The sequence below is a fragment of the Plasmodium vivax genome, chromosome 12, assembly GCF_000002415.2.
Source record: "Plasmodium vivax chromosome 12, whole genome shotgun sequence".
Classification (NCBI taxonomy): Eukaryota; Apicomplexa; class Aconoidasida; order Haemosporida; family Plasmodiidae; genus Plasmodium; species Plasmodium vivax.
In genome coordinates this window covers 698,362-721,729 of record NC_009917.1, presented here as the reverse complement: position 1 = coordinate 721,729, position 23,368 = coordinate 698,362, and the positions used below count along the sequence as shown (strand labels likewise).

The 23,368-nt window shown below is 45.3% G+C and overlaps 8 protein-coding genes across 8 annotated transcripts, besides 19 other annotated features; 4 read left to right on the top strand and 4 right to left on the bottom strand.

Moving 5' to 3' along the window:
* Window positions 1-456: 456 nt before the first annotated feature.
* Window positions 457-477: a microsatellite.
* Window positions 478-1,714: 1,237 nt separating this feature from the next.
* Window positions 1,715-1,752: a microsatellite.
* A 50-nt stretch (window positions 1,753-1,802) lies between these two features.
* Window positions 1,803-2,939, top strand: PVX_082750 (hypothetical protein, conserved; the record flags this gene model as incomplete). The annotated part of the gene is made up of 1 exon (XM_001614100.1): window positions 1,803-2,939. One exon carries the CDS (start codon window positions 1,803-1,805, stop codon window positions 2,937-2,939), a length of 1,137 nt encoding a protein of 378 aa, XP_001614150.1.
* Window positions 1,972-2,013: a microsatellite.
* Window positions 2,138-2,176: a microsatellite.
* A 160-nt stretch (window positions 2,940-3,099) lies between the features above and the next one.
* On the bottom strand, window positions 3,100-6,117 carry PVX_082755 (hypothetical protein, conserved). The gene is made up of 9 exons (XM_001614101.1): window positions 5,468-6,117; window positions 5,153-5,286; window positions 4,661-4,767; window positions 4,462-4,530; window positions 4,233-4,295; window positions 4,009-4,068; window positions 3,805-3,904; window positions 3,599-3,660; window positions 3,100-3,438 (listed from the first exon to the last, which is right to left on the bottom strand). Exons 1-9 carry the CDS (start codon window positions 5,512-5,514, stop codon window positions 3,232-3,234), a joined length of 849 nt encoding a protein of 282 aa, XP_001614151.1. The 5' UTR covers window positions 5,515-6,117; the 3' UTR covers window positions 3,100-3,231.
* Window positions 5,520-5,571: a microsatellite.
* A 165-nt stretch (window positions 6,118-6,282) lies between the features above and the next one.
* Window positions 6,283-7,540, top strand: PVX_082760 (hypothetical protein, conserved). The gene is made up of 4 exons (XM_001614102.1): window positions 6,283-6,579; window positions 6,736-6,801; window positions 6,978-7,136; window positions 7,374-7,540. The coding sequence occupies exons 1-4, from the start codon at window positions 6,567-6,569 to the stop codon at window positions 7,409-7,411; spliced, it is 276 nt and encodes a 91-aa protein (XP_001614152.1). The 5' UTR covers window positions 6,283-6,566; the 3' UTR covers window positions 7,412-7,540.
* Window positions 7,541-7,593: 53 nt separating this feature from the next.
* On the bottom strand, window positions 7,594-9,543 carry PVX_082765 (hypothetical protein). Its single transcript, XM_001614103.1, has one exon. It carries the CDS (start codon window positions 8,566-8,568, stop codon window positions 8,131-8,133), a length of 438 nt encoding a protein of 145 aa, XP_001614153.1. The 5' UTR covers window positions 8,569-9,543; the 3' UTR covers window positions 7,594-8,130.
* Window positions 9,365-9,397: a microsatellite.
* A 1,874-nt stretch (window positions 9,544-11,417) lies between the features above and the next one.
* Window positions 11,418-11,453: a microsatellite.
* An 834-nt stretch (window positions 11,454-12,287) lies between these two features.
* PVX_082770 (nuclear movement protein, putative) lies at window positions 12,288-13,752 on the top strand (the record flags this gene model as incomplete). Its single annotated transcript, XM_001614104.1, has 1 exon — window positions 12,288-13,752. The coding sequence occupies exon 1, from the start codon at window positions 12,616-12,618 to the stop codon at window positions 13,750-13,752; it is 1,137 nt and encodes a 378-aa protein (XP_001614154.1). The 5' UTR covers window positions 12,288-12,615.
* Window positions 12,417-12,456: a microsatellite.
* Window positions 13,054-13,122: a microsatellite.
* A 120-nt stretch (window positions 13,753-13,872) lies between the features above and the next one.
* Window positions 13,873-13,905: a microsatellite.
* Window positions 13,906-13,971: 66 nt separating this feature from the next.
* PVX_082775 (tryptophan--tRNA ligase, putative) lies at window positions 13,972-16,927 on the bottom strand (the record flags this gene model as incomplete). The annotated part of the gene is made up of 2 exons (XM_001614105.1): window positions 13,972-16,458; window positions 16,814-16,927. 2 exons carry the CDS (start codon window positions 16,925-16,927, stop codon window positions 14,635-14,637), a joined length of 1,938 nt encoding a protein of 645 aa, XP_001614155.1. The 3' UTR covers window positions 13,972-14,634.
* Window positions 16,118-16,187: a microsatellite.
* Window positions 16,928-17,209: 282 nt separating the features above from the next.
* Window positions 17,210-17,232: a microsatellite.
* A 70-nt stretch (window positions 17,233-17,302) lies between these two features.
* Window positions 17,303-17,335: a microsatellite.
* A 672-nt stretch (window positions 17,336-18,007) lies between these two features.
* Window positions 18,008-18,034: a microsatellite.
* A 7-nt stretch (window positions 18,035-18,041) lies between these two features.
* PVX_082780 (mitochondrial intermediate peptidase, putative) lies at window positions 18,042-21,167 on the bottom strand (the record flags this gene model as incomplete). Its single annotated transcript, XM_001614106.1, has 2 exons — window positions 18,042-18,216; window positions 18,372-21,167. The coding sequence occupies 2 exons, from the start codon at window positions 21,165-21,167 to the stop codon at window positions 18,046-18,048; spliced, it is 2,967 nt and encodes a 988-aa protein (XP_001614156.1). The 3' UTR covers window positions 18,042-18,045.
* Window positions 19,690-19,796: a microsatellite.
* Window positions 20,334-20,382: a microsatellite.
* Window positions 20,761-20,780: a microsatellite.
* A 717-nt stretch (window positions 21,168-21,884) lies between the features above and the next one.
* Window positions 21,885-21,913: a microsatellite.
* A 184-nt stretch (window positions 21,914-22,097) lies between these two features.
* Window positions 22,098-22,152: a microsatellite.
* Window positions 22,129-23,213, top strand: PVX_082785 (CDK-related protein kinase 6, putative; the record flags this gene model as incomplete). The annotated part of the gene is made up of 4 exons (XM_001614107.1): window positions 22,129-22,189; window positions 22,331-22,480; window positions 22,592-22,671; window positions 22,863-23,213. The coding sequence occupies 4 exons, from the start codon at window positions 22,129-22,131 to the stop codon at window positions 23,211-23,213; spliced, it is 642 nt and encodes a 213-aa protein (XP_001614157.1).
* Window positions 23,214-23,368: the final 155 nt, after the last annotated feature.

Genomic DNA, 23,368 nt, shown 5'->3' with positions numbered 1-23,368 from the left:
TACCGCGAGGGGAGGTGCAGTGCGTTGTAGTGAGGCACAGCGCGGTTTACCGTGATGAACCGTAGTGTGCCATGTGTTCATTTCCCCCCTTTGCGCTTCACCCCCCCGTAGCTCTTACGACGAACCCATTCCCAAGGACCCCTTCAACCCCCTGCTCCTGGCGTACGAAAAGAAGAAAAAGCAAAGGCACAAGTAACACCCAAAAAAAAAAAAAAAAAATATTAAAAATGTTGAAAATAGAGCAAGTTAGTTTTGCACGAATGGGTGCGCACAAGTTGTAAGAACCCACAGCGCATACATTTTTTTTTTTTTTTTCTTTTTTTTTCTGTTCCCCCCTTGAGGCAGGAAAGTGAGCGATGAAGGATCAATCCCGAGCGATAGGTGGAGGCACGACAGGTAAAGCAAGCTAAAGGAAGCCCCCGTGATGAGTCTACCTTCCGATCAGCAGAAATGGCGCCGCAAAGCGTTTCCCACGTCTGCCTCTTCTGTGCTTAATACTTCAAATTTTTTTAACCCGTAGATATGAAAGCACTTCTGGTGAGGAAGCCGGTCCCCTTAGAGAAGAAAGACCAAATAAGCCGCACCCCAAAGTGGACTTGCAACATGTTAGGAAAAATTTGTGGAAGTCCAAAGCGGGGGTAAGGGAAGAAAGCGCGTAAACGAAAAAGTGGGCACAGGAAATGCGCAAAATGGAAGAAAAAAAAAAAATAAAGAAGCAACATTCGCAATTCAGTTGACTTATTTATTATTTATTTTTTTTCTTTCTTTTTTGCGCAAAAATGATGGGCACACGTGCGCATATCCCCCCTTGCATGTGATCCCACAATGCCACATGTGTATCTCCACGCATGTCTATGCGCGTCGTGCTCGTTTTGCTCTCCATTGAGGTTTTTTTTTTTTTTTTTTCTCCCCGTAGGGTGTCTGCATTCCTCAAATAAGCGAAGATGCATGATGAGAAGAGATAGAGAAGGAAAAAAAAAAAAAAAAAAAAAAAGACAAGTTTCACAAGAGAAGAAATATCTGCCTGGTTATTCCCCCTAACGAAGCGTGTACAAATATTTTTTTAAGTGGTCACGTTTCAGCTGCTACTCCTTAGCGGTCACGCTTCAGCTGCTACTGCATAGCGGTCATGCTTAAGCTGCTACTTCATAGCGGTCACTTTTCAGTTTACTTTTTCGTTTTCCCTTTTGCATTTTTTTTTCCCTTTTTTGATTAACACACCTTGTGCGTTGCCTTCGCATAACGTTTTGTTTTTTTTAAACGTTATCGCAGCGGGTAGAAAGCTTTGTCTGTGCACAGACGCATGCGCTGCCATGTAGCTCTGTGTGAATGGGCGTGCATACTTATATGTGCACATGCGGCCGTTTCGTGGCTACCATTTTCCCACTAGAAAGCAACCCCCGCATGGCGCACTCCATTCGACTCGCTATAACCCCCCGCATGCATGCGTTAAATATTTCAAAGTGGAAAAGATCCCCCTGGATGTCTTTCTGTGCTCTTCTGTTTCTCCCACCAACGTCGTGAAATGAAAAACGGGAAGTAGGGCGAACTGGCGAGATAGCAGCGGCGAAGACGGTCATCAGCGCGATTAGCAGTGCGATTAGCAGCGCGATTACCAGTGCGGTTACCGGATCGATTTGCCCGTGAAGCGGCGCTCACCACAGAGTGGCTCGGCGGACACAGCGCTACCCTACAAGGTACTCCCCCACGTGGCGCCATCCCTCGCGACAGTGCTCAGCTTCACACAGCGCAACCGAATCAAACGTGCAAAGTAAGCAGCAGCCCAATTGGAAAGACGTTAAATGGATAAGCTATACGGAAACTATGACAAAGTATTTGAAAAATATAAAAACGACAATTTGTGCAAAAGGAAAAATGAAAAGGAGGAGGTAGACCAGGGCAGCAAAAAGGAGGCAAAGGAAAAAAAGGGGCCAGACAAGCTGACCGAGAAGAAGGCACCCGAGAAGGCGCCAGAGAAGGCAGCTCCCCAAAGGAAGGCGAAAAAGGGAAACAACCCCCCCTGCAGCGAAGCCCCACCGGGCCTGTTAACTCACCAGGAAAATGCGAAACCAGGTTTCCTGCCCGATTGTGCCCCCAAGGGTAAAAAGAACAACGAGCGGAGCGGCAACAAAAGAGGCAACAGTGTGAGTACGAGCCAAGTTAGCAACAACATGAGCTGTAGCATAAGCCCGAATTTAAACCCAAACCGTCACAGCGTCCCAAGCAACCACACGAGCAGCGGAAATCACCCGAGGGAGCGCTCCGTAAATGAATACAAAATCAGGAGAAAAGTGAGCATAGAAATAAACCAGAAAATTTACAGCGACTCGGAAAAGACCCATTTCGATGACAAATCCTTTTTGAAAAATCAATTTGGAATTTGCGAAAGTAATAACAATCAAAATGTGAGAAAAAAAAAAGTGAAAAATGATGACCAGAAGGCGAAAAAAATGTTAAACAAAAAAAACAAAACGAAGTTTTTTGTAAATTTGCTATTTGTCCTCTACTATATATTCTTCCTTTTCCATTACATCATCGAAATTCAAGTAAATCAATTATACAACATCGTTATTAACACATTTACCATCATAATCATCACCGTGCTGTTAAGTTATATTCACTTCCTGCGCACACGCAATAAAACTTTAAAAAAAATAATTTTCTACATAACTACGTACATAAATTTGCTGTATTGTTTGCACATTTATAACACCTTCACTTATTGGTTAAATATTTATCTCAACTTTACGATCAGTAAGAGGATTTATTTAAAATACAAAACGTTATTTAAGAATGTCTCCTTTGTATTTTCCTACTTCAGTTTTGATGAAGTTTTTTTTTTTCTTTTAATTTTTTACGGCCTCTTTTTCGTCACCACTTCCCTGTTAACCTTTACTCTGTTTTATTACATATACAACTTTATAAATTATTCCTTTTGAATTTCCTTCACCGGTGCTCGTGGCCACGGGGAAAAAAGGCAGTCACGAATGGCGAAATGGCGCAAAAAAGGAACACATATGAGTGTAGGGACAACGGGGGAAATGGGGTGGAAAAGTCCCCCCGAAAAAATACGATGGCATGTGCAAACGGGGAAAATGAACTCTCGAGTTACTCCCATGTGCACGCATCAACATGAAAAAAAAAAAAAGCACATAAATGAATGCATAACACATGGATGCATAAGTACCTACGTACATCCGTAAGCAGCCACTTAAACCACAGCGCGCTGCGCTAAACGGAACGATAGTCATCCTCGTTCGTCGCCTCGAAATCCTTCGCCGTGTCTTCCCCCGTCTTGTCGTCGAAAATCTTCTCCTTGGACTTGCCCTTGTGCCTACTTTTTCGGCTCGATTTTTTCTTCTTTCTCTTTTTCTGCTTTTCGTAATACTCGATGTAGCCGGTCTTCAGGTTCTTCAGCTTGGGGATGCTGCACGGGTACTGTTCGGGGAGGCACGCGGGGGTAGCACATTAAGGGGGGGCAAGAGAGTACCACAATAAGGGGGAACAACGTATCGCATCGATGGGCACACCGGCGGCACACCTCGCACATGTGCCTCTCACATGTGGCTCGCGCAAGCGCCTCTCGCCCCTTGCCTACCTTCGAACTCAACACATTCTGCGTGAAGAAGATATTTTTCACGATATATTCCAGTGTGCTTTCTACAAGGGGGGGGAAGATTCACCATGTTGTAAAAAGGCTACCACGCACAGTAGTTAGAGGCTGTAAAGGTGGGCCAGAATGATGGGGCCACCCACCCGCTCACTCGCGCGCTGTTCCTTCCTTGGCGACTCTCCAAAACTCACCACTGTCCACGTTGTAGTAACTTAAGATGATGTCGTCGATCCTTTTCAGGGTGTTTTTCTTCTTCTCGATTTTTTGGATTAGCTTTTTGGCCTCCTCGCTCTGCGGGTTGGGCGAAATGGGAGGCAAAATGGGAGGCAAAATGGGAGGCAAAACGGAGGGCGAAACAGACGCTCGTGACGGCGCTGCAACGAATGAGGAGTTACGTTAAAGTCCTGGTATGCCATGAGCATCATGACGTCATCGATCTCGCTAATAAGGGATGGCTATGCGGGGGGTCGCGGGGAAAATGTTAGCTTACATGCAATGCAACGAAGGTATGCAAAAGTGCGCACATGCGAGGGAGCAACTATGGAAACGAGCAGACTAACGAAGGCATGCATGTGTAAGCTCCACTCGGGTAGCGCTATCCACACGTGGCTTGCCAAACCTTTTCATTCACGTATGGGGCCAGCTCCTGCTGCGAATATAATATCGCCTCATTGATGTTATTCTGAAAGGGGAAAAAAAAAAAAAAAAAAAAAAAAAAAATACATATATATATATATATATACATATCATGTGCACATACAAATGGAACTACTGCTATGTTGCGCACATCTGAGGGGAATAATCTGAACACGCGTGGTCACTGTTTTGTTACTGCCCCCTTTACTCACGTTCAAAATTAATTTTAATAACTGCTGCTTCTTGAGGAAGAATACGAGGTCCTTATGCTTCTTCAAAATCTGTAAATGGAAATGCGTGAAAGGAGGGAGCAGCATGAACAGGTGCTCGCAACGGGTAACTGCACACAAAAAAAGGGGAAAGCCCAATGGGGTATAAAATGAGAAAAAAAAAAAAAAAATGATGACTCACCCCCTTGTCTAAATTATTGATATGTTCTATGGCCTCCTCAATTTTGTTATTCATAATTTCACTTTGAATTAGGTAACGGATTTTTACTGTGTCTATTGGCATGTCAGCTGTGGGGGGGGTTGAGAAAAAAAAAAAATACCCACATTTGTTGTGCCGCTCATCATATTTAACTGCCTTCCAATTACATAGTGACACATCTCTGCGTTGTCAAAGTTGTGCCAGTCAACTCGGTTGAGAAGGCAACAACATGTGGCTCATATTTCGCGACAATTTCAAATTATGAGATTGTGTGAAAAAAAAAAAAAAAAAAAATCAGTTCAAGGATGACATCAAGTATCATCATTCTACATAGTAGTACGACTTTGATTTATATTTCTGCGCATAGAATCATCATTTTTTTTTTTTTTTTTTCATTTCATTTTCCCCCGTTTTGTAGGCAATCTTCACATGCGTCCACTTTTACGGCAGCTCACATGACGCTCATCTACGTACGCTTTACCCGGGCCTCCTTCTGAAACTCACTCGCAACGTCATACATCCTGTGTACGCAAAAGAAATTCATAAGGACTTCGTTCAAATCATTTTCGTGTATTTTTGTATGTTCGAATTCTTTCAGCCAGTTTTTCCTTCGTAAATTCGAAAAGGATAGGAAAAGAAAAAAAAAAGAAAGTTGCAAATAATTTGGCTCCACAAACGTGTGTGCAGCGCAACTTCGGCGAACGAACAACCGTTATGGCAAGCAGATTGGCCACACTTGCACAAGCGGCATAATAGCATGTGCCGACAAACAATTCACAAAGGCCTTACGCGTTCAGGTATACGTGGCAGTTTTCGTCTACCGGATCTTCAATCATTTCGCGGAGTGGTTAATGCAATTTCGCAGGACAGAAAAAAGTCTTCCCCTCCTTTGTATAAACTCTTATCGTTACGTGCGTGTGCGTATGCGTGAACGCGTGACTACGAAATGGGCTCTTGGCGATAACCCCCCTTTGTTGGAAATCAGACTGATGGGTACATACGCGAAGGGATGTGCTCCCCAAGTGGGCCACACGTTTGTAAGCAGAATGGCAAACTTGGAAGAAAACGCAGAGTGGTAATCGGACAAATTATCTCTATACCTAACAAGCGGTGCAACAAAGGGAAAGGGGCGCAAAACTATCACAGGCGCATGCTCACCTTGTTAGTCATATGGCATTTTCCTCATACGTTGGTCCCAAAGGAACGAACGTGATTAGCCCCTTTGTGTACATATTCGAATTTTGGCTTATTGGCAAAATGGATGCACACAAAATGGGGCGCCGCATAAATGCGTAAAAGGAGTGTAAATATGCGGGGTATGCGTTCATATAAATTTGTAGCTTCCGCTCGAGGGCGCAGGGGGGAAAAAAAAAGGAAACAATGCTCATTCATTTTCGCGTTCGCAATGGAGCACTTGCCTTATACATCGTAAAAGCTTCACCCATATGTTAGCACAGCGTGGAGCGTAGAAGGGCAAGGGGAACGAATGCGAAAAAAAAAAAAAAAAAAAAAAAAAAATCCAACGGGGAATTACCTTATGGCATCACGGCAAACTTTTCAGAAAAACGCTGCTAAACGGCGCGAAAAATGATACAAAACGTGACGAAGTGAAATTTCCTTTCAAACGAGCAGCACTGCGATGGGGTTGAGCCACTTGTGAGCGCGCCAGCTGTTAGCAAAGGTCCACAAAAGAAGAAATTTTCGAAAGGAGCGCCCCTCATGTGTAGCTCCATTTTTTGCGAACAAGTTTATATATATGTGTATGTATAAACCTGCTTGATTAGTATGCCTGCAAGTTGCGCTGGGGCAGTTTCCCCTCTTCCTTCCGATTAGCCTGACCGCCAAACACTATTTTTTTGTGTGTAAAAAAGGCGTCACTTTTTTAAAAATGTGGCACAGAGGTATGCTCCACAAGTGGGACGAATTCACCTTTGCAATTGCAGATGGCACATCCACTTGAAATTTTTGCGAAGCGTAATAATAGCCCATGTGGCTACCACTTTGCTGCTAATTGGTTATTTTATTTATTATTTTTTTTTTTTCCCCCCAATGTGCAGGAGTCCTGACCTTGCTTTGCAATTCGTGTCGGTATGTTATTCACAGGTGGCACGTTCCGTTACTGGGTATGCGAGGAGATACTTCTTTCATGAGAGTAGCCATGCGGAGTGGACGCAGTGCCAGTTAGCGAGAAGCGGCTTTACACCATGTGCAGACGTTTGGGCAGATGTCCCGATGGCCATTCATTTGTTCATTCTGTCCAGTAGCTTATGCTCCCCCTCTTTTGCGCGCAAAACTTCAGGAGTCGATTGCAATGCCAACCCGAGACACAAACAAGTGTTATCAAACCCGGCACCCAGGTCTAGAGGAATTCCCAAGTATTTAGAGAAGTACATTTTTTACAAGCAGGCGCCGAGGAACCCAAAGTATAAATCGCAGTTTATTAACATGTATACAGCAGGTTAGCAGCATGGGGAGTAAAGCGACCTAATAAAATGGGTGTGTTTTTAGCTCCTTTGGTTTTTTTTTCAATTCATTTGAGAGCGTCACCATGAGGTTTGTATCACCCATCCGTGGTGAGGACATAGCTTCGGAAAGATCACTTTGTGGAGAATGGCTCACCCCCCCTTCCTGCCTTCCTTTTTTACATGAATGTATTTAATTTTTTTCTTCTTACTAACCCGCATACACCCCATAGGTCGGAAGTACAGACAGCAGATTAAGAAAACCGGTTAGGTGGAGGATCGTGGACAGGAAAGGTTTCACTTCCCCCAGACCGCTTAGCATTTTGCCAAATTTTTTCTCTTATTTTTTCCTTCATTTTATATTAATTTACAAACGTGTTATCAAATTTTTGGTTAGTTCAAACAATTAAATAAAAAAAAAAAAAAAAAAAAAAAAAAAAAATCATTTTTTTTGGTTAAACATGATTATTATCACATGGAAAAATAATGAAAAAAAAAAAAGGAGGGGTGCACAACAGGGGTGTGTGTGCTTTTGCTTCGTTCTTTTCGTTGACAGAAAAAGGCGATTAAAAATATTGGCAAATTTTACAGAGGAAAAAGCTAAATATGCTGTGATCAAGGTGTAGGGGGAGCGCGAGAACAGACTCACCCGCTTCATATACAGATAGCACCTTCCCACAGTGGACATCACTAAAGTACGGGGAAGGGGAACATCAGATGGGCTTCAAGATGGCACGCCGGAAAGGAGTCTTCCGTCTGTACACCCTGCTTAGCTTTATACACGTACAGAGGAGACGCACCATCACGTAAGAAGGCGAATGCTTCCAAATGGTATTTAAAAATAAGTTAAGATGAAACAAAGGAGGCGACGGTTCACTTCAAACGCGTCTGCGGGTTGGTGTGCCACTACGGACGGTACACTCCCCCCCCGTGGAGTTCTCTCCTCCATCTCCTCTTCACAAACATGGCTCTTCTACTAACTGGAGAGACCTACAAATTATTTCTTTTTCTTTTATTTTGGTTATTTTTCTTTTCATTTTCGTTAATTTCTTCATCATCGTCATCATCATCGTTATCGATATCCTCGTCGTCATTATTATCATCGTTGGAGTTGTCAATTATTTCATCATCGTCATCATCGTCGTCGTCATCACCATCATCATTTCCTCCATTGAAATTTCCATTGTTATAAAAATTAAAGAAATTGTTGTTCGTATTTCCGTCATCTGGGTTTGCTTGTGGTTGTGCCTCTGGTTCTAGCGCAGGTGCGGGCTCATCCATGTAATCGGGTTCGGGTTGGGGCATTGGAAATGGGATTGGATGGCACAGGCATGAGTCGTTGCCCTCTTTCTTTACATACGAAATGAAGTTAAAAAAGGCAAAAAAAATGACGCACTTTTTGAGACCCATTTTGTGAACTTCGTACATAAGCAGTGTATAAAAGAAAAACGGTTGGCCACAAAGGCAAGGATGTGTAGAAGAGAAGCCGATTTTCGGCGGTGAAAATGGGCACGACTTGGTCAGGTTGGGTGGCAAACCCTTTTAAATGGGACACGGCTCAGGATGTGCTAACGTATATATAAGAACGTGTATGTACGAGCATATACGTATCAGCATATATGCATCCGCACATATGTAGGTGCACCTCTACACGTGTACTCGTACGCGCACCTTTGCGAAAAATCCGCAGTGAGCAATTTATAACGGGGGAGAGGGTCTACACATATATTCACGTTCACAAACACAAGCGCTCCCTTTCTGCAAAACCTTTCGAAGCATCAATTTGGAAGGTAATATAACTCAGAGGGGCGGGGAACAATTCGTAAAAAAAAAAAAAATAATTTCCCTTTCGATGACGAATTAACCGATGGAGGGTTATTACATTATGTTTTCCACGAAAACGAAATTTGGGCGGTTAACTTTTGCGGGGGAATCAAAGTTGCGCCTCTTTGGAGTAGTGTTGCTATTTTGCCCACTTGGAGCGGCAATAAATCGACACGCGGGTGGTACGTGAGTGGTACGTAACTGGTTCGGCAAATTGTCGCTCTGTCGTTTGGCGATTTATCAATCTGTCGCTCACCGCTGCATCGATCTGCCGCTCGCCGCCTTATCGATCTGCAGTTTGCGAATTTTCTTTTTCGCGCGTCATTTGAGTGGTCCAAAATTAACTCGCAAAACGCTGACAGTTTTTTTTTTCAACTGTTTCGCGAATCCATTCCTTTTCGCAAAAAATAAAAAACGGGAACTCACAATCGTGGCAAAATGCGCAGTTGCAAATCGTGAAAAAGTGAAAATTATTTCTTACGCAAAGATGTAATGTAATAAGTATATATGTAAGTTTTTTTTATTTTGTAAATTTACCAAACAATGAAGAAATTTTAATGGTGCATGATTTTTCCGCGCAAAAAAAATATGACGAATTGGGGTATACTATTTTTTTTTTTTTTTTTTTTTTTTTGCAGCGTTTTTTTTAAAAAAAATTACGAAAAAAATGGACGCGCATAATATTGCATATATTGCTATCCTCTAGTGCATGCGCCTTCGTTGCTGCTATACATTTTCGCAAAAATACTCGAGAAGTAGTGGCGTTTCTAAGTAGTACATATGTATATTGTTTCGCCAAGGCGTAGGGCGGCGGGCAAAGTATTTTTTGTCATATGTTAAACATATGAGATGATGATATGGGCATATTTTGCCAAAGGCGCATGCTTACGAGGGCGAAAATCGCAGGAGCGACGCAGGAAGAGGCAGATGAAGCAGATGAACAGGTGGGACGACGGACGGGGGCATACCTACGATCGACGCATATGGCACCTTTAATTTTCGTGACAACACAACGGCACTCGTCTTCCCGTTGCAGCGAACCACATAAAATTATTCCATTCGGCAATTTTGAAGAAAAAAAAACCACAAAAGAGTAGCGGTACTATAAAAAAAAAAAAAAAAAGGAATGGCAATTGAGCGGCATCCATTTGGAATGTACCTCCACGGGCCTTCCCCAAAATTGCGCAATCGTCCTCCAAACAAATGATGGCGCGTAAAAAAAAGTTTTAATCACGTCTTTGTTTAGTTTGTCCCTTTGCGCCACCCTACAATGAGGATATGCTTTGCCCCTTTGAGCTACATTTCGTTTTAATCGCCCCCCTTCACGAGCGTGAGTGTCATTTGTCAAAATTTGCTCTCGTGATATGCCGCAAAAAGCGCAAATAGCGCAAATAGCGCGAACGCGGAGGTATTCCGTATGCCGTTCGCCCCCCCGTCGACAGATCGACGTTATTTATTGGTGAAGAAAAAGGCCACTCTAGGAAGGCCCAACTTTACCTATATGGTGAAAGCGCCAAAATAAAAAAAAAGTAAAAAAAAAATTTTACAAGAGGATTGAAGCGAACTGCATATTATTTTCGCCTCTGCTGAGGCAATTCCCTTGCGATAAAAAAAAAAAAAAAAAAAGGAGTAATCACCAAAGGTGGGTAAAAAATGAACACAACTTCGAAAGAGGTGCCACCTCCTGTATGCCACCGCCTCAAAGTATTCATTCGATAAGTATGGGGGATCTTTTTCGGGACCCCCTTTTTCATGCTGGCCCCCGCGCGAGATAAACAAATTAAATGAAAAATGAACACCATTGTGGATTCGTGCAAATGAAAAAATTGTGGCGTGCTCATTTGCCGTAAGCGCGTCTACATATAACCGCGGTTGACAAAACAGGTACTGATAGGGGGCCCTAATAAAGGTTCTATGCAAACCGCAGTGATGCGCAAATTAGGAGGTAGCTGAGGATCATTTTTTCTCTTTTTCACGCTTCACCATGTGTATACGTATAGCACACATGATGCTCTATGTTTACAAAAAAAAAGGAAAAAGAACAAAACTGCCCTATTTGAAGGCAGCTCCTGTATTGTTTTACGCTGCCATTTTTAATGCGCCAGATGGGGCAACCAATGGGATGCTTCCCTCAGGTGATGGGGTATCCCCCCCCTGCGGTTCTGCCCATTGGACAATTCGCCTAAGTGTCGCGTACGTTTGTTCAAACCGGACACGCTACCGCTTCCGCTGCTTCTACAGGTAGTCGCCTTTCTGCGTAACAGCAGCACACGCATAGCACGGTTCGTTTTCCCCTTCCACAAAAACGGGGCGCAAAAAATGTAAGCTGCACGTGTGCCATGTGCTCATGTACGTATCATACCCGCGGTGCTATTCGCCTGGACGCTTCTCCACAGCGTTGCGGTCTCTTTTCCATTTCGCGTCGTACGTTAAGGAGAAGTGGATGTTTGATGCCTCCGATTGAGCATCGATCTTTAGACGGCAAAAGGTACTTGTTCGATGTTTGCTCGCCTTGCTGCATATGCCAACATGTTGCTCCTTTGGCGAAACAATTTTTCGCTTAAAATTTGTGGATCTTTCCCATTTTGCAAGGAAGGTACGAACTTCGGGGAGCAGAGGAAAACTCGCCAAGCTGCTTGGCATAACAACGTGGAGGTGCTTATCTACCAAAAGGGTCATTATGCCAATTCGTAAGCTGGATGTCACCTCAACTTGAGTGTTTATTTTCCCCCCCCCCCAGTTGGGTCTCCATCGAGCACGTTGAAATGTACGCCTCTACGTTGGTATAATTTCCCCATTTTGGTAGTACCCCCTCCCCTGCGTGCATTTTCTTCTATACATTTTTATTCACCATTTTTAAAGGCTCACTGAGATCGCAGAGATTCTTTTCCGTGCGGTTAAACCAATTTGGCATCCACAACGCGTGTGTTGCACGACTGGCGTAAAGTGTTTGCCTTTCCCCAGCGTGGGTTCCAACGTGGTTCGATCGCTCGATCGCTTTTTTCTTTTTTTTTTTTTTTTCTACTCATACGCGTGTTCCACGTGAACAACAGCACGTTTACGCGGTAAGGCAAACATGCATACTGCGTGGATGGATGCATACTACGTGGGTACATGCATACGTACTTTGACATTCACGCCGCCTTCAAAAAGGGGGGGCTCCTTTTGGGAACCCCGCACGCGCGGCAAGCGGCGAGGCGCGTCCCCCGTGCGGCTAGCAAATTTATTTTACAAAAGGGAGAACAAAATGGAGCCAAAAAAATTGCCTTTTTTATTGCCTCTGTTTATGCCTTTTTTTATTGCCTCTGTTTATTGCCTTTTTTATTGCCTTTTTTTTTGCCTCTTTTTTTTGGCAATTTTTTTTTTCCCCTTGCCAGACGAAGAAGGCTTACTCTCTGTAACGCGCGTGTTTAATTTTTCCCTTCCTGCCGCATGTTAATACGGCCATATGTAGTGCCTGCCCATCATCCCATTTGATATGACGAAGCAGTATACGTAAGCGCAAAGAGTACCTTTTATAACCCCCGCGCTTACCTCTACGTAAGTACTATACCGTCATAAGTTTGTGGCGAAGCGCAGCAAGCACCACCACCGGAAGGAAGGAAGGAAGCATCCCAGGAGAGCTAAACAGAAAAGGGAAAAGAACGAAAAATGGATACAGACGTAGTGGTAAACGAGAAATTTGACTTTATAATGCTAAACATTGCCAAAGAATGCGGAGACATTAACAGCTTGATGAACCATTTTTTCTCCTTCCTGTTGCGTAAAACAGACTTCATTACCAACTCGAAGAACGTAGAACAATGTGAGGAGATCGTCTTGAAGACGCTGAGGAAGTACTACAGACGGAAGGAGGAATACCTCATGAAGTTAAAAAAGGAGTACGAAAAAATGGATGAAGAAAAAAAAAAAATCTACCAGAGGGAAAACACTAACGGTAGTAGTGGTAGGAAGGACGAAATGAGCGAGAAAAAAAAAAACGCAAATTTGAAAATGAACCACAATGTGAAGAACGGCACGGCAACATCTTTGGATAACACACAGGAGGAGAAGCGCGTGGTAGAAATTGATGAGGATGGCAAAATGGGAGATGAAGAGCTAGCCATTCACCAACACCTTCCGAACGGGAAGGGGGACTCCAACAAAAAAAACCCCATAAGTTCGCCTCCCGCCAAGGGGAAAGCAAAGAACGAACGGAAGGCAAACCTATCAGAGGAGTCAGACGAAGACACCAATGATGAACCTCCCAAGGGAAACGGCGGGCAAACAGAAAAATACACATGGACGCAAACGATAAATAGCCTCGATATGTACATAAATCTGGAGCAGAAGGTAAAAACAAAGGATATAAAGTTACAAATAACTTACAAAAAATTATATGTGAATGTTAAAAACGAAGTTATTATTGATGGAGAATTTTATAAGCATATAAAACCAGAGGACTCCATTTGGACTTTGGAAGATAACAGGGTTATTCATGTGTGCATTGAAAAGCTAAACGGAATGGAGTGGTGGTCTACGGTTATAAAGGGCGACTCCGAAATTGACGTTAAGAAAATCGTTCCGGAGAATTCCAGGATGGAGGACCTCGATGCGGAGACTCGGTCGGTCGTCGAGAAGATGCTCTACGACCAGAGGCAGAAGGCTATGAATCTGCCCACCTCAGACGAGCAGAAGAAGTTTGAAATTTTTGAGAAGTTCAAAAAAATGCACCCGGAAATGGACTTTTCCAAGGCCAACATCAACTACGGCAGCTCCAACCCGAACAGCATGTTCTTCGGCCGCTAGCCTCCGCAAATGCGCATGCACATATGTGCATGTGTGCACATACGTATGCATATCTGTACATATGCGTAGCATACGTGCTTGCTTTTTTTCGAACCTGCGTGCATACCCTTTTAGTGCCCCCCGCGGGCGCCTACTCCCCAGCCGTCATGCGTATGGGAACATTCCCCCCACACAGTACACTTCTAGGGAGACATGCGGTGTGAAAAAAACTAATGTACTCACCCACCGCCTTAATTTTAACCATTCGTCAACGTGGGAAAACCTCCGTTCGCCTGCGAAGGAAAGTTGCCTTGCCCCCCCTATGCACAGCTAAGTCACAGCTAAGTGAGGGAAGAAAATGGCGACGCGGTAACAACGGCTAAGCAGCCCCATGCGCCGCTGAGTAAAGGTGGGGGGATTCAAACTGGTGCCGCTAGGCCTCCCCCATTAGCGGCGCGCGAAGGTGCGCTAAAATAGGCGCAGCAAAGTAGGCGCCGCAATGTGAAGCAAAGTGGAATAAATCAAAATGAAGAAAAATAAAATAATGTATAATAACGTACAATAAAGTACAATCATGGGATCGCCCCGGCGAGCGCGAAACCGATGGGCAAATTGACAAACCGGTTGCAAAGGCATAGCGGGAGAGCAGCTTCCCCTCCATGTGCCTCTCCAATTCTGCGTCGCATCCGCTTATACGTACAGTGAGGGCGGGTTGGGGGAGGCAGTTTTGCAGGATACACACCCGGGGGTCCTCCGACGTGTGGGTTAGAAGTGGTCACCTGGTTAGGAGTTGATGCGAATGGGGAGACGCGCAATCGCAGGAGTGTCTGTAAATTCTCTCGGCTACACCTCTCAATGCGCCGCTCAACCGTTCAACCGCTCAACCGCTTTACCACTCAACCGCTAAGCCCCCCTGAACTTGCTCAAGCCGGGCTTGTGGGCGTCAAAAAAATAGGCGATCTCCGCCTCCGTGAGGGCCTGCCTCCTCTGCTGGTGCTTCTGTATTAGCTCGGTTAAAACCTCGATGAGAATCTTCTTGAGCTCCCCACTTAGCATTTCTCCCCGTCTGTACTTCTCTCCAATTTCGTGCAACTTTTCATCATCCTCCATGAGGTACCTCAAATATTGGTACGAAATGTCCTTCTCCAAATTGCCCCCCTTTTCCCTGTGTTCCTCGATGGTGGCCCCCCCCCCGCTGAAGGCGTACTTGTTAATTTTATTTTTGATCTGTTCGGGGGTATCCGTTAGGAAAATAACGCTGTTGTTGTGTTCCTTGGCGCTATTGCTGGCGGTACCCTTAGGGGTGCTATTCTGTCCGGCCGCGTCCTTCCCCTTCTCGTCCTTCTTCTTCGTGCTGCTCATCTTGGTGTTCACACCCTGGAGCCCCGGCATAAACACGGAATGCACAACGACGGGCTTGTGTAGAGCCATTTTCACCGCGATGTCCCTGCTGAGCCGGAAGTAGGGGTCCTGGTCAATGCCCTGCGGAACTAAGCAAGGAATATTGGGGGGGAGGAACTGCGGAAAGCACTGAGAAAAGCAAGGGGCAATCTGAAAAGAGGGGTAGGAAATTTTGCCTATATTATCCGAATGGTTAAAGCCAAAGACGTTCATGCTCTGATTTAGGGTTGTCTTCTTATGAATAGATAAAACCGTTGGGTAGAGGTAGCCGGCATATTGGGTATTCTTAAAAATGAAAGTCAGCTCTGGGTTGAGCCCAACTGCGATTATATCCTTCACGTTCTCCTTCGTCAAGGTGTTAATATATTCTAGGGAGTAGTTCTGGTTGAACAGGAACTTCTCATCGTCGGACATTTGAATAACCAAAGGGACGTTAAAAGCGTCTTGCAGATATTTACAGAAATAAAAAGGGATCAAATGGCCTAGATGCATGGATAGGGAAGAAGGCCCCCTACCAGTGTATATATAAAAGCATTTGTGCTGTTCATAAGAATTTAATAAAAAATCCAAATCCCTATGGCTGAAGAATATTTCCCGTCGGATGAAATGGTGAGCTCTTCTGTTGGTCAGCTGCTCTATCCTCTTAATATGACTCTCCGTAATTTTGGAACAGCCGAATTCTTTTATCAACTTGTTGTAGTTAATTCCCTCTTCCGTTATGTTCACATCCCAAGGGGTCACTTCTTTGGACCTTTCGTAATTCACATTTTCAACCCCCGATGGGGGGAGCACTTTATTCTTTTGCAGAATGTCATCTACATGGGCGTACGCAAAATCCTCACTGGTGGGGGCCTCCCCTTTTGCACCACTTTCCTCCCCTGATGTGTAAACCTTAACAATTGGAGCTAGCAAAAAATCCGTAAGACTCTTTTCACTTTTATACATACCACTCAGCTCTTCAAATGAGTACTTGGGGTTCACTGCAAAATGAACTTCCAACGATTCCTTCGTTGTTAAATATTTAAATTCGTTTATCTGGATGTCCTTTATCAAGCCTGTGTTTTGCAGGACTCTATTTCTGTTGCAGTTAATGTTCCACTCTTCCAGAGCTATCAGGTTCACCTCGCTGATGTCCTTCGAGAGCCCAAAGTTATCATATATGCAATCTCCGTAGATCGTTTCTGCAAGGGTCCTCTTCATTTGGTAGTTGTAGAAGGGGACCTCCTCTTGGATTTTGTTCCGAATCAGCTTCTTTATGTCGTCGTACTGGCTGATCGTCGGCTCCATCAAGATGGACCTCACGGTCAGCACGCCATTGTTGTTTTGCTGCGGGGGGGGAGGAGTGGGCGAAGTGGATGAAGTGAGCGGAGTGGATGAAGTGAGCGGAGTGAGCAGGGTGAGCAGGGTGAGCAGGGTGAGCGCCGGTCAGGAGTTACTCGAAAAGGTGGTTACGCAGAATTGGCCACTCAGAATTGGCCCCTTGAAGGACAGCAATCTGCCTCGATCACCCATCTGGATCGAACACCAATCTAGCTTGAACACCGCAGGGGATGCATTTCGAACCGGCCTGCCACCCATGTAGCCACACCAACTCGTTAAAGAAAAGAAATGAAATACACACCGTGCGAGCAGTGCTTTTCTCCTCCTCGCCCTCTCACTCTCTCCCGTTCGAGCTTTGTACCTTTTTTTTCACACTTTCGGTCGTCCTGCTGGTGGGTATCTGCAGGATGACGCACAGGGCCCCCTTTATTATGCTCAGGGCCGAATCCAAATACACCGTTTTTAGCTTATCCATTTGGGGGGTCTTCAGCTTCGTTCCTGCAGTGTCAGTTAGGTGCGGGGCTGCCTTGCGTTAAGCTGTGTTTGGTTTGGTTACTTGTAAGTTTTTTTCTCCTGGGATTAAATGCGGGAAAAAAAAACAGGAAAAAAAAAGGAAGAAAAAGGAAAAAAAAGGAAACTCAATTCGAGCTCACCTTCAAATTTTTTTGTGTGAAAAAAAGTGGCAGAGGAAATGCGCCACTGCTTCCCTTGCGTGCGCTTTTTCGCTGGCTATTTTTGCCTTTTGTTTTGTCCTACGTTAGTTCTTTTTTATTCTTAATGTTTCGCCTTTAATTTTTCGCTTTTCCTTTTTCGTTTTTCCTTTTTCGTTTTTCCTTTTTCGTTTTTCCTTTTTCGTTGTTCCCTTTTCACCCTCGCTTCGCGACAGGAGCCTTCAACTTGGCCTGCGCGCCAGGTGTGGGTGGCACAATTGCCACGTGGATTTTGTCAGCCCAGTTCTGGCGCGCAGCTCGGCATGCTCAGATAAAAAATGCGGCGAGAAGGCAACAGGGCAAGTGGGCAAATGGGCAAATGGGCGAATGGTCGAATGGACAAATGGGGCATGAGCGACCATATGATCATGCGGCAGGAGCACCTGTTCTGCTGAAACGGAGATGCTACTCCTTCCCGTGCCGCATCTTCTCCGATATTGTCCCCCCGCTCAGCTACATTTCATCCGCAAGGAGTGGCAAAACGGTATCCGTTCCTCTTTAACCGAGCGGGGTGTGCCTCTTCCGCATTATGGACATGCGTTCATTCACACATTCATTTGTTTTTTTTTTTTCAAGAGGACAACGTTTGGAGGAAAATACGCCTCGTCGCAAAAAGCATTGCGCGTGTGATTTATTCTCCTCCAGAGGGGAGCAAAATTAAACAGCCACTTGGCACACACAACAGGATGAACAATCTTTAACTTCACTGTCCTGTCGCTTTGACAAAAAAAAAAAAAAAACGAACACACAAATCCATTTCGCAAAACAAAATGGCGCATACGTTTCTGTGCGCGGGTTGAATAAAGTGCAACTTTCACTTTTTCACGATAAAAAAAGGGGGGAATTTTTTTATATATATTTTTTTATTTTATTTTTTTGCGATTTAGAGGGCCTCCAAAAAGGAGTTGTACTCCTCGGCCTTGTTTTCACCCGAGTAATGCTCCAAAAAGTCCTCAAGTGGCAGGTGTTGCGGATTTTCCGTGTAGTACTGAACCTTCTCCGGGTCATCCTCCACCAGTGCAATGATGTTTCTTAAGCTCGAGTCGACCGAGCCCTGCGCAGTAGAAAAAAAAAAATAAAAATACAAATAATAAAAGGAAAGGAAAGGACATATCCACCGCTCACCTAACCAAGTGCACATTGCGGTGGGAACATATCTACGCTTGCACAGCCGGAGGCCGCGCGAAAAGACGCAGTGGTAGAACTCACCCCGCGCATAAAGTTCACAATTTCGGCGGCCTTCCCCCGATTCATCAAATCCCGCTTGAACGTCCGCGTCCAAACATATTTGGATAACACGGAGCAGTACAGGTAGCAGAAATAATTGGCAGGATAATGAACGAGGTGTGTCGTTTTGGAAAAATGAATCTGTGGAAATAACTCCAGTATAAATATGTCCCTGTAATACACCCCGGAGAAGTACTCCTTTATTTTCTTTTCAATTAATTCATTTCGCTCAGAAATGCAGCTGGACTTTTCCGACAGGCAATAAAAAATCTGGTCAATGATCGACTGAATCGTCACCTGCATGATGGAGTAGTAACAGAGGATGTTTTTGCTTTCCAAATAGCGTTTCACCATGCGCTCCCTATGTTCGCGTTTCTCCCCCGTCTGATCGCTGCCCCCCCCCGGCTCTGCTCCATCCCCGCCGTACAGCCGCAACAACGCATCGTAGCTGTTCAAATACTCCTCAAAAAAGTGAGACGTGAATTCTGAGAAGTCTACGCCCCCCCTATTTCCAGACAGATGCTGCAGATATGTGGAGCTCAGTATGCAGTGGAGGGTGTGCCCAAATTCGTGCAGAAACATGTTGACCTTGTCGAGGGACATTTTTATTCTTCCAAGTGAGTTGGCTATTTGCTCATTTATGAAGATGTTATCCTGTGGGGGGTGACTCGCGGGGGCTGCTCCCTCGGCGGCGCTCAATTTTGTGCTGAAGTTGCACACAAGGAAGGTCGACGTGGTTTGTCGGTAGGTTTGTCGGTGGGGCCGCCCCCCAGTTGATGCGCAGTTGGGTGTGCCGTCGGTCGTATCGCTGCCGCTATCGCTTCCCGTATCGCTGTTTGCGCCTCCCCGCACGATGCCCGCGTAGAAGAACGGACACTCGCGCGCGCCCTCCTCAAACCACCGGTGCTTCAAGCAGGCGTTCATATTTTTGGAGCACCGAACGGTGTACTGAGCAATTGAGTGGCTCTTGTTCTCCCGCTCGAACAGGTCCATATATAAGTACCCGTAGGTGTGGCTCCCGTCCCGTATCTCAAATTTTAATATGCTCTCGTCCCACAGTTCGTTCGGCAACGGCGCAACGTTCGCCATCTCCAAGGCGTAGGAATCTTTCAGTATGTTCACGACAAAGCGAATGACCTGGTACAGAGTCAATCGGTTTTTCATTTCCGCCTCGATCTGTTTGAGCTTCTCCTTCCGTATTTGGTTCATGTAGTAGAATACATTTTGGGGGGTTAGCTTGGGGCGCCTCCCTCCTCCGTCCCCGCTGCGGGGGTGGCCATCAGTTGTGTTAAACGGCTGTGTGGAGATCTCTACGGTATTTTGTGAGACCTTTTCTGGGGTGCCGTCAACAGCACTGTGTAAGGTAGTCCCTCCGGATGGCCTCTCCTCCTTGTTGGCCCCTCTACACGAAACCGCGTCGATGTACCTCTCCACGAACCGCAGCTCTTCCAGAAATCGGGGCAAAACGGTGTTAAAAACTTTCCCCAAAAAATAGTGCACCTTCTCGGGGCTGTTCAGGATGCAATTTTTTAGAGAGTACTCACTGAAGTTTTTAAAATTTCTAAACTGGGTTAGAATATTTCTATAGTACTGCAGCAGGAGGATATTTTTTAGGAACGTCTGGTTTGGCTTCCTCAGTAGTGCATAAGCCCTATTTGCTACCTCTTCATCGTTGACATTTTCCAGCACCGTCATGATGAAGGAGCTGTCCTGGAGGAGGAATACCCACTCGTTTGAGTCGAATCCCTCACGCGTGTTTTTCTTTTTTACTTTTCCACTTTCAATAAAAGGTTTTATTTTTTCCTGGTAGTTCTGTATGACCTGCTCATCGATGAAGGGAAGGAGTCTCCCCTTTTGTATGAACACCCCGTCGTATTCATTTGCCACATTCGATGCAGCATGAAAGGAGATGCATTTTTCCTCTGCCTGGAGTTTTAAATATTCTCGTCTTTGCTTCTTATCCTTTATGTGTACCCCTTGGTTTTCCATGGACACGATCATGTTGAGCAGAACTTCCGCATGCTCCCGATCTAACTGATGTGCATGTTGCTCATATTTTTTTTTTAAAAAATGGTAAATTTGCTCGTCAATGTTAATTCTGTCTATGTAGGTGGTTAGCTTCTCCAGCGCGTCATGTGCCTTGGCCATCACCCCCTGGTTTGTGTGTAAATTCCTGAGCAGTTCCAGCGCGTCTCCTAATTTGCATAAATTATTTGAAACTGTATCTACCATGTTAACAATTTTGAAGATGTTTTCCTCTTTGCACATTTTTTTTAATATACTATCGCATGTACGTATGCAGACGAGGCTGGCTTGGGGGATGTTATCTCCGTCGCTTTGCAATCCTATCAGTTCTAGTAGGTGTCCCTCTCCATTTGGCTGCTTTTCCTTTCTGCTTAACTGTGCAATGATTTTATCTATTCTTTGTAGGTCTCCTTCGCTTAGCGTGTCTACATCTTGAAGGTGCTCCTTATCGGTTTGGCCTAACGATTGACTAGAACAGTTCTCCTTCAGATCCGCCTCCTCCGAGCAGGTTATCCCTCCCCCATTTCTTCCTTTTTTCACGAAATTTTTTAAATTTAGTTTTGCCAGCAAATTGGCCGCTCCTCCTATTTTGTCGCTCTCCTTTTTGAAGAAGAAATTCCTCCGGGATGTCCCCCCGGGGAATCCGCTCAAAAGGGTGCCACGAAGTTTTCTAGGAGTAGCGCACCAGTTTATACCCTCAAGCGTCGCCACATTGCACACCGCCTGGACCAGCTGGCACGGCCTGCGCTTCATCGTGTGGCTTCGCATAAAGTCCGCTTCTTCACCTTGGTGGCGTCACGTGAAGTCCGCTTCTCCGCATTGGTGGCGTCACGTGAAGTCCGCTTCTCCGCATTGGTGGCGTCACGTGAAGTCCGCTTCTCCACATTGGTGCCGATCATTCCTTTGGCAAATGTGCCCCCACTAGGCAGCATCTGGTTAAAAAAAATGATTTGCCTTCTTTCTCTGAACAATGGCGGCCCAGTCGTGCTATGTCCTCTGTGTGTAGGTCACCCTCAGGATGGCTCTTCCGCGGGCCAAACCAAAAAAAAGGGACTCAAGTTGAAGCTAAGAGCAACTCAGTGAGGAGTAAGACCATCTTCGCAGCGACTATAGGAGCTAGCCCCTTCTGGCAAAAAATTGACTCCTCCCCTGGTGTTACCTTTCCACTGTATCTACATCGAGGGGTTAGAAGAACATCCCCCCAGTTTTATGTTTCCTTTAATTTTCTTTCTTTTCCCTTCCACTTCCTCACATCTTGTGGAGAGCTGAACGATCAACCCTTCGCACAGATGTCGTGTTCGTTTTGTAAGGAGGAACATACCATTTGGGGGAGGGGCCTCCTTTTCGGCAGCCCCAAATTTGAGCCTACTACGATGAAGGGGCACAACAAAAAAAAAAAAAAAAAAAAAAAAGCCATGTCATGGCGACGGCTTGGAAAAAATAAGCATAAAATGGCGGAGCGTAAAAATAATGCACAAAGGTTGCTCTCCCACGTTGGGCCTTCTCAATCGCTTTCGTTTTTCCCCCACGGTGATGAGAAGCAGGACATACCGCATGGCAGAAGAAGGGGCACAAGAACGGGCACTTGGAAGAACCTGCGCCCAGTTGGAGGTTCTCCAAATTGGGGACGCACCAACTTGCTCATTACATCTACCGTAGAAGAGCCACTCTTGCATTTTACGCGCAGAGAATCTGCTTTGCTTAGCTCGGCAAAATGATCCCCAGAGACATTTCCAACTTTGAGTTTTTGTGTGTAATAGGAAAGGGCACCTACGGTGAGTTTTTTCTTCGAGGCCATCGGGTCTTTTCTCCACCGCGAGTTTTCTTGTGCCATTTGGAGGCATGAACAGGTGAAGCGTTAAGGAATACACGCCGCTCCCACGCCGCCCCCACACCGTCACCGCTACCCCCCACAGGAATCGTTTACAAAGCGCTCGATAAGCATGAGAACCAACTGGTGGCCATAAAAAAAATAATCAACCTGTGCGACGACAACTATGGCATAAGCAAAAGCATCCTGCGGGAGTTAACCATCCTTCAGAAAATTCGGCACAAAAATATTATAAGTAGGGCTCTCCAGTGTGACACTTCGTTTCTCCACCACGGTGTTGATGATTTACACTTGCACACTGTGCATTCCATTCAACGGTTTCCCCTCCCCCTGTACCTGCCGCTAGACCTGAAGTACGTCTTTTATGGAAGAGATATAGAGGAAAAACTGAAAGGGGAAAATTTAGAGAACTCCTGTTTGTACCTGGTAGGGCGGCAATCTCGCCAAAAAAGGGCGGAGCAGCTCTCCCTCGGGGGGATAAGCATATAAGTATATAAGTATAGAAGTGTAGAAGTATAGAAGTATACCTCTATACTTGTGTGTACTTGCCTACACTTGCGTGTAGTTACGCCGGCAGGAATGCCCCTGAGTGACCCCCCCCCCTTTCGCACGCGCAGGCCTTCGAGTACTGCGATATTGACCTCCTCAATTTGATGAAGAAGTACAACATGAACATCCGGGAAGCCAAGTACGTCATCTTTGAGCTTCTCCTGGCGACCTCCTACCTGCATGGAAATAACTACCTACATAGGGATATCAAACCGGAAAACATTTTTATAACCTCCTGTGGAGAAATTAAATTGGGGGACTTGGGACTCTCTGTTGAAAGAACCGAAAATATGACGCCCACGGTGGTGACCCGCTGGTACAGATCGCCGGAAATTTTACTTCAGTCGAAGAATTACGACCATGAGGTGGACGTGTGGAGCTTGGGTTGTCTCTTCGTGGAGTTGATAACGGGCAGGTAATGCGGCGTCTCCCAGAGGGGAGATTCGTGCACTTTTTTTTTTGCACAAACATATGCCCATATTGGAGTGAACCCCACCAGCGCGGTAAACTTAAATACTCGCATCACTTTTTTAACCTTTTTTGCAAAAAAAAAAATGCCTCATGTGTAAACATT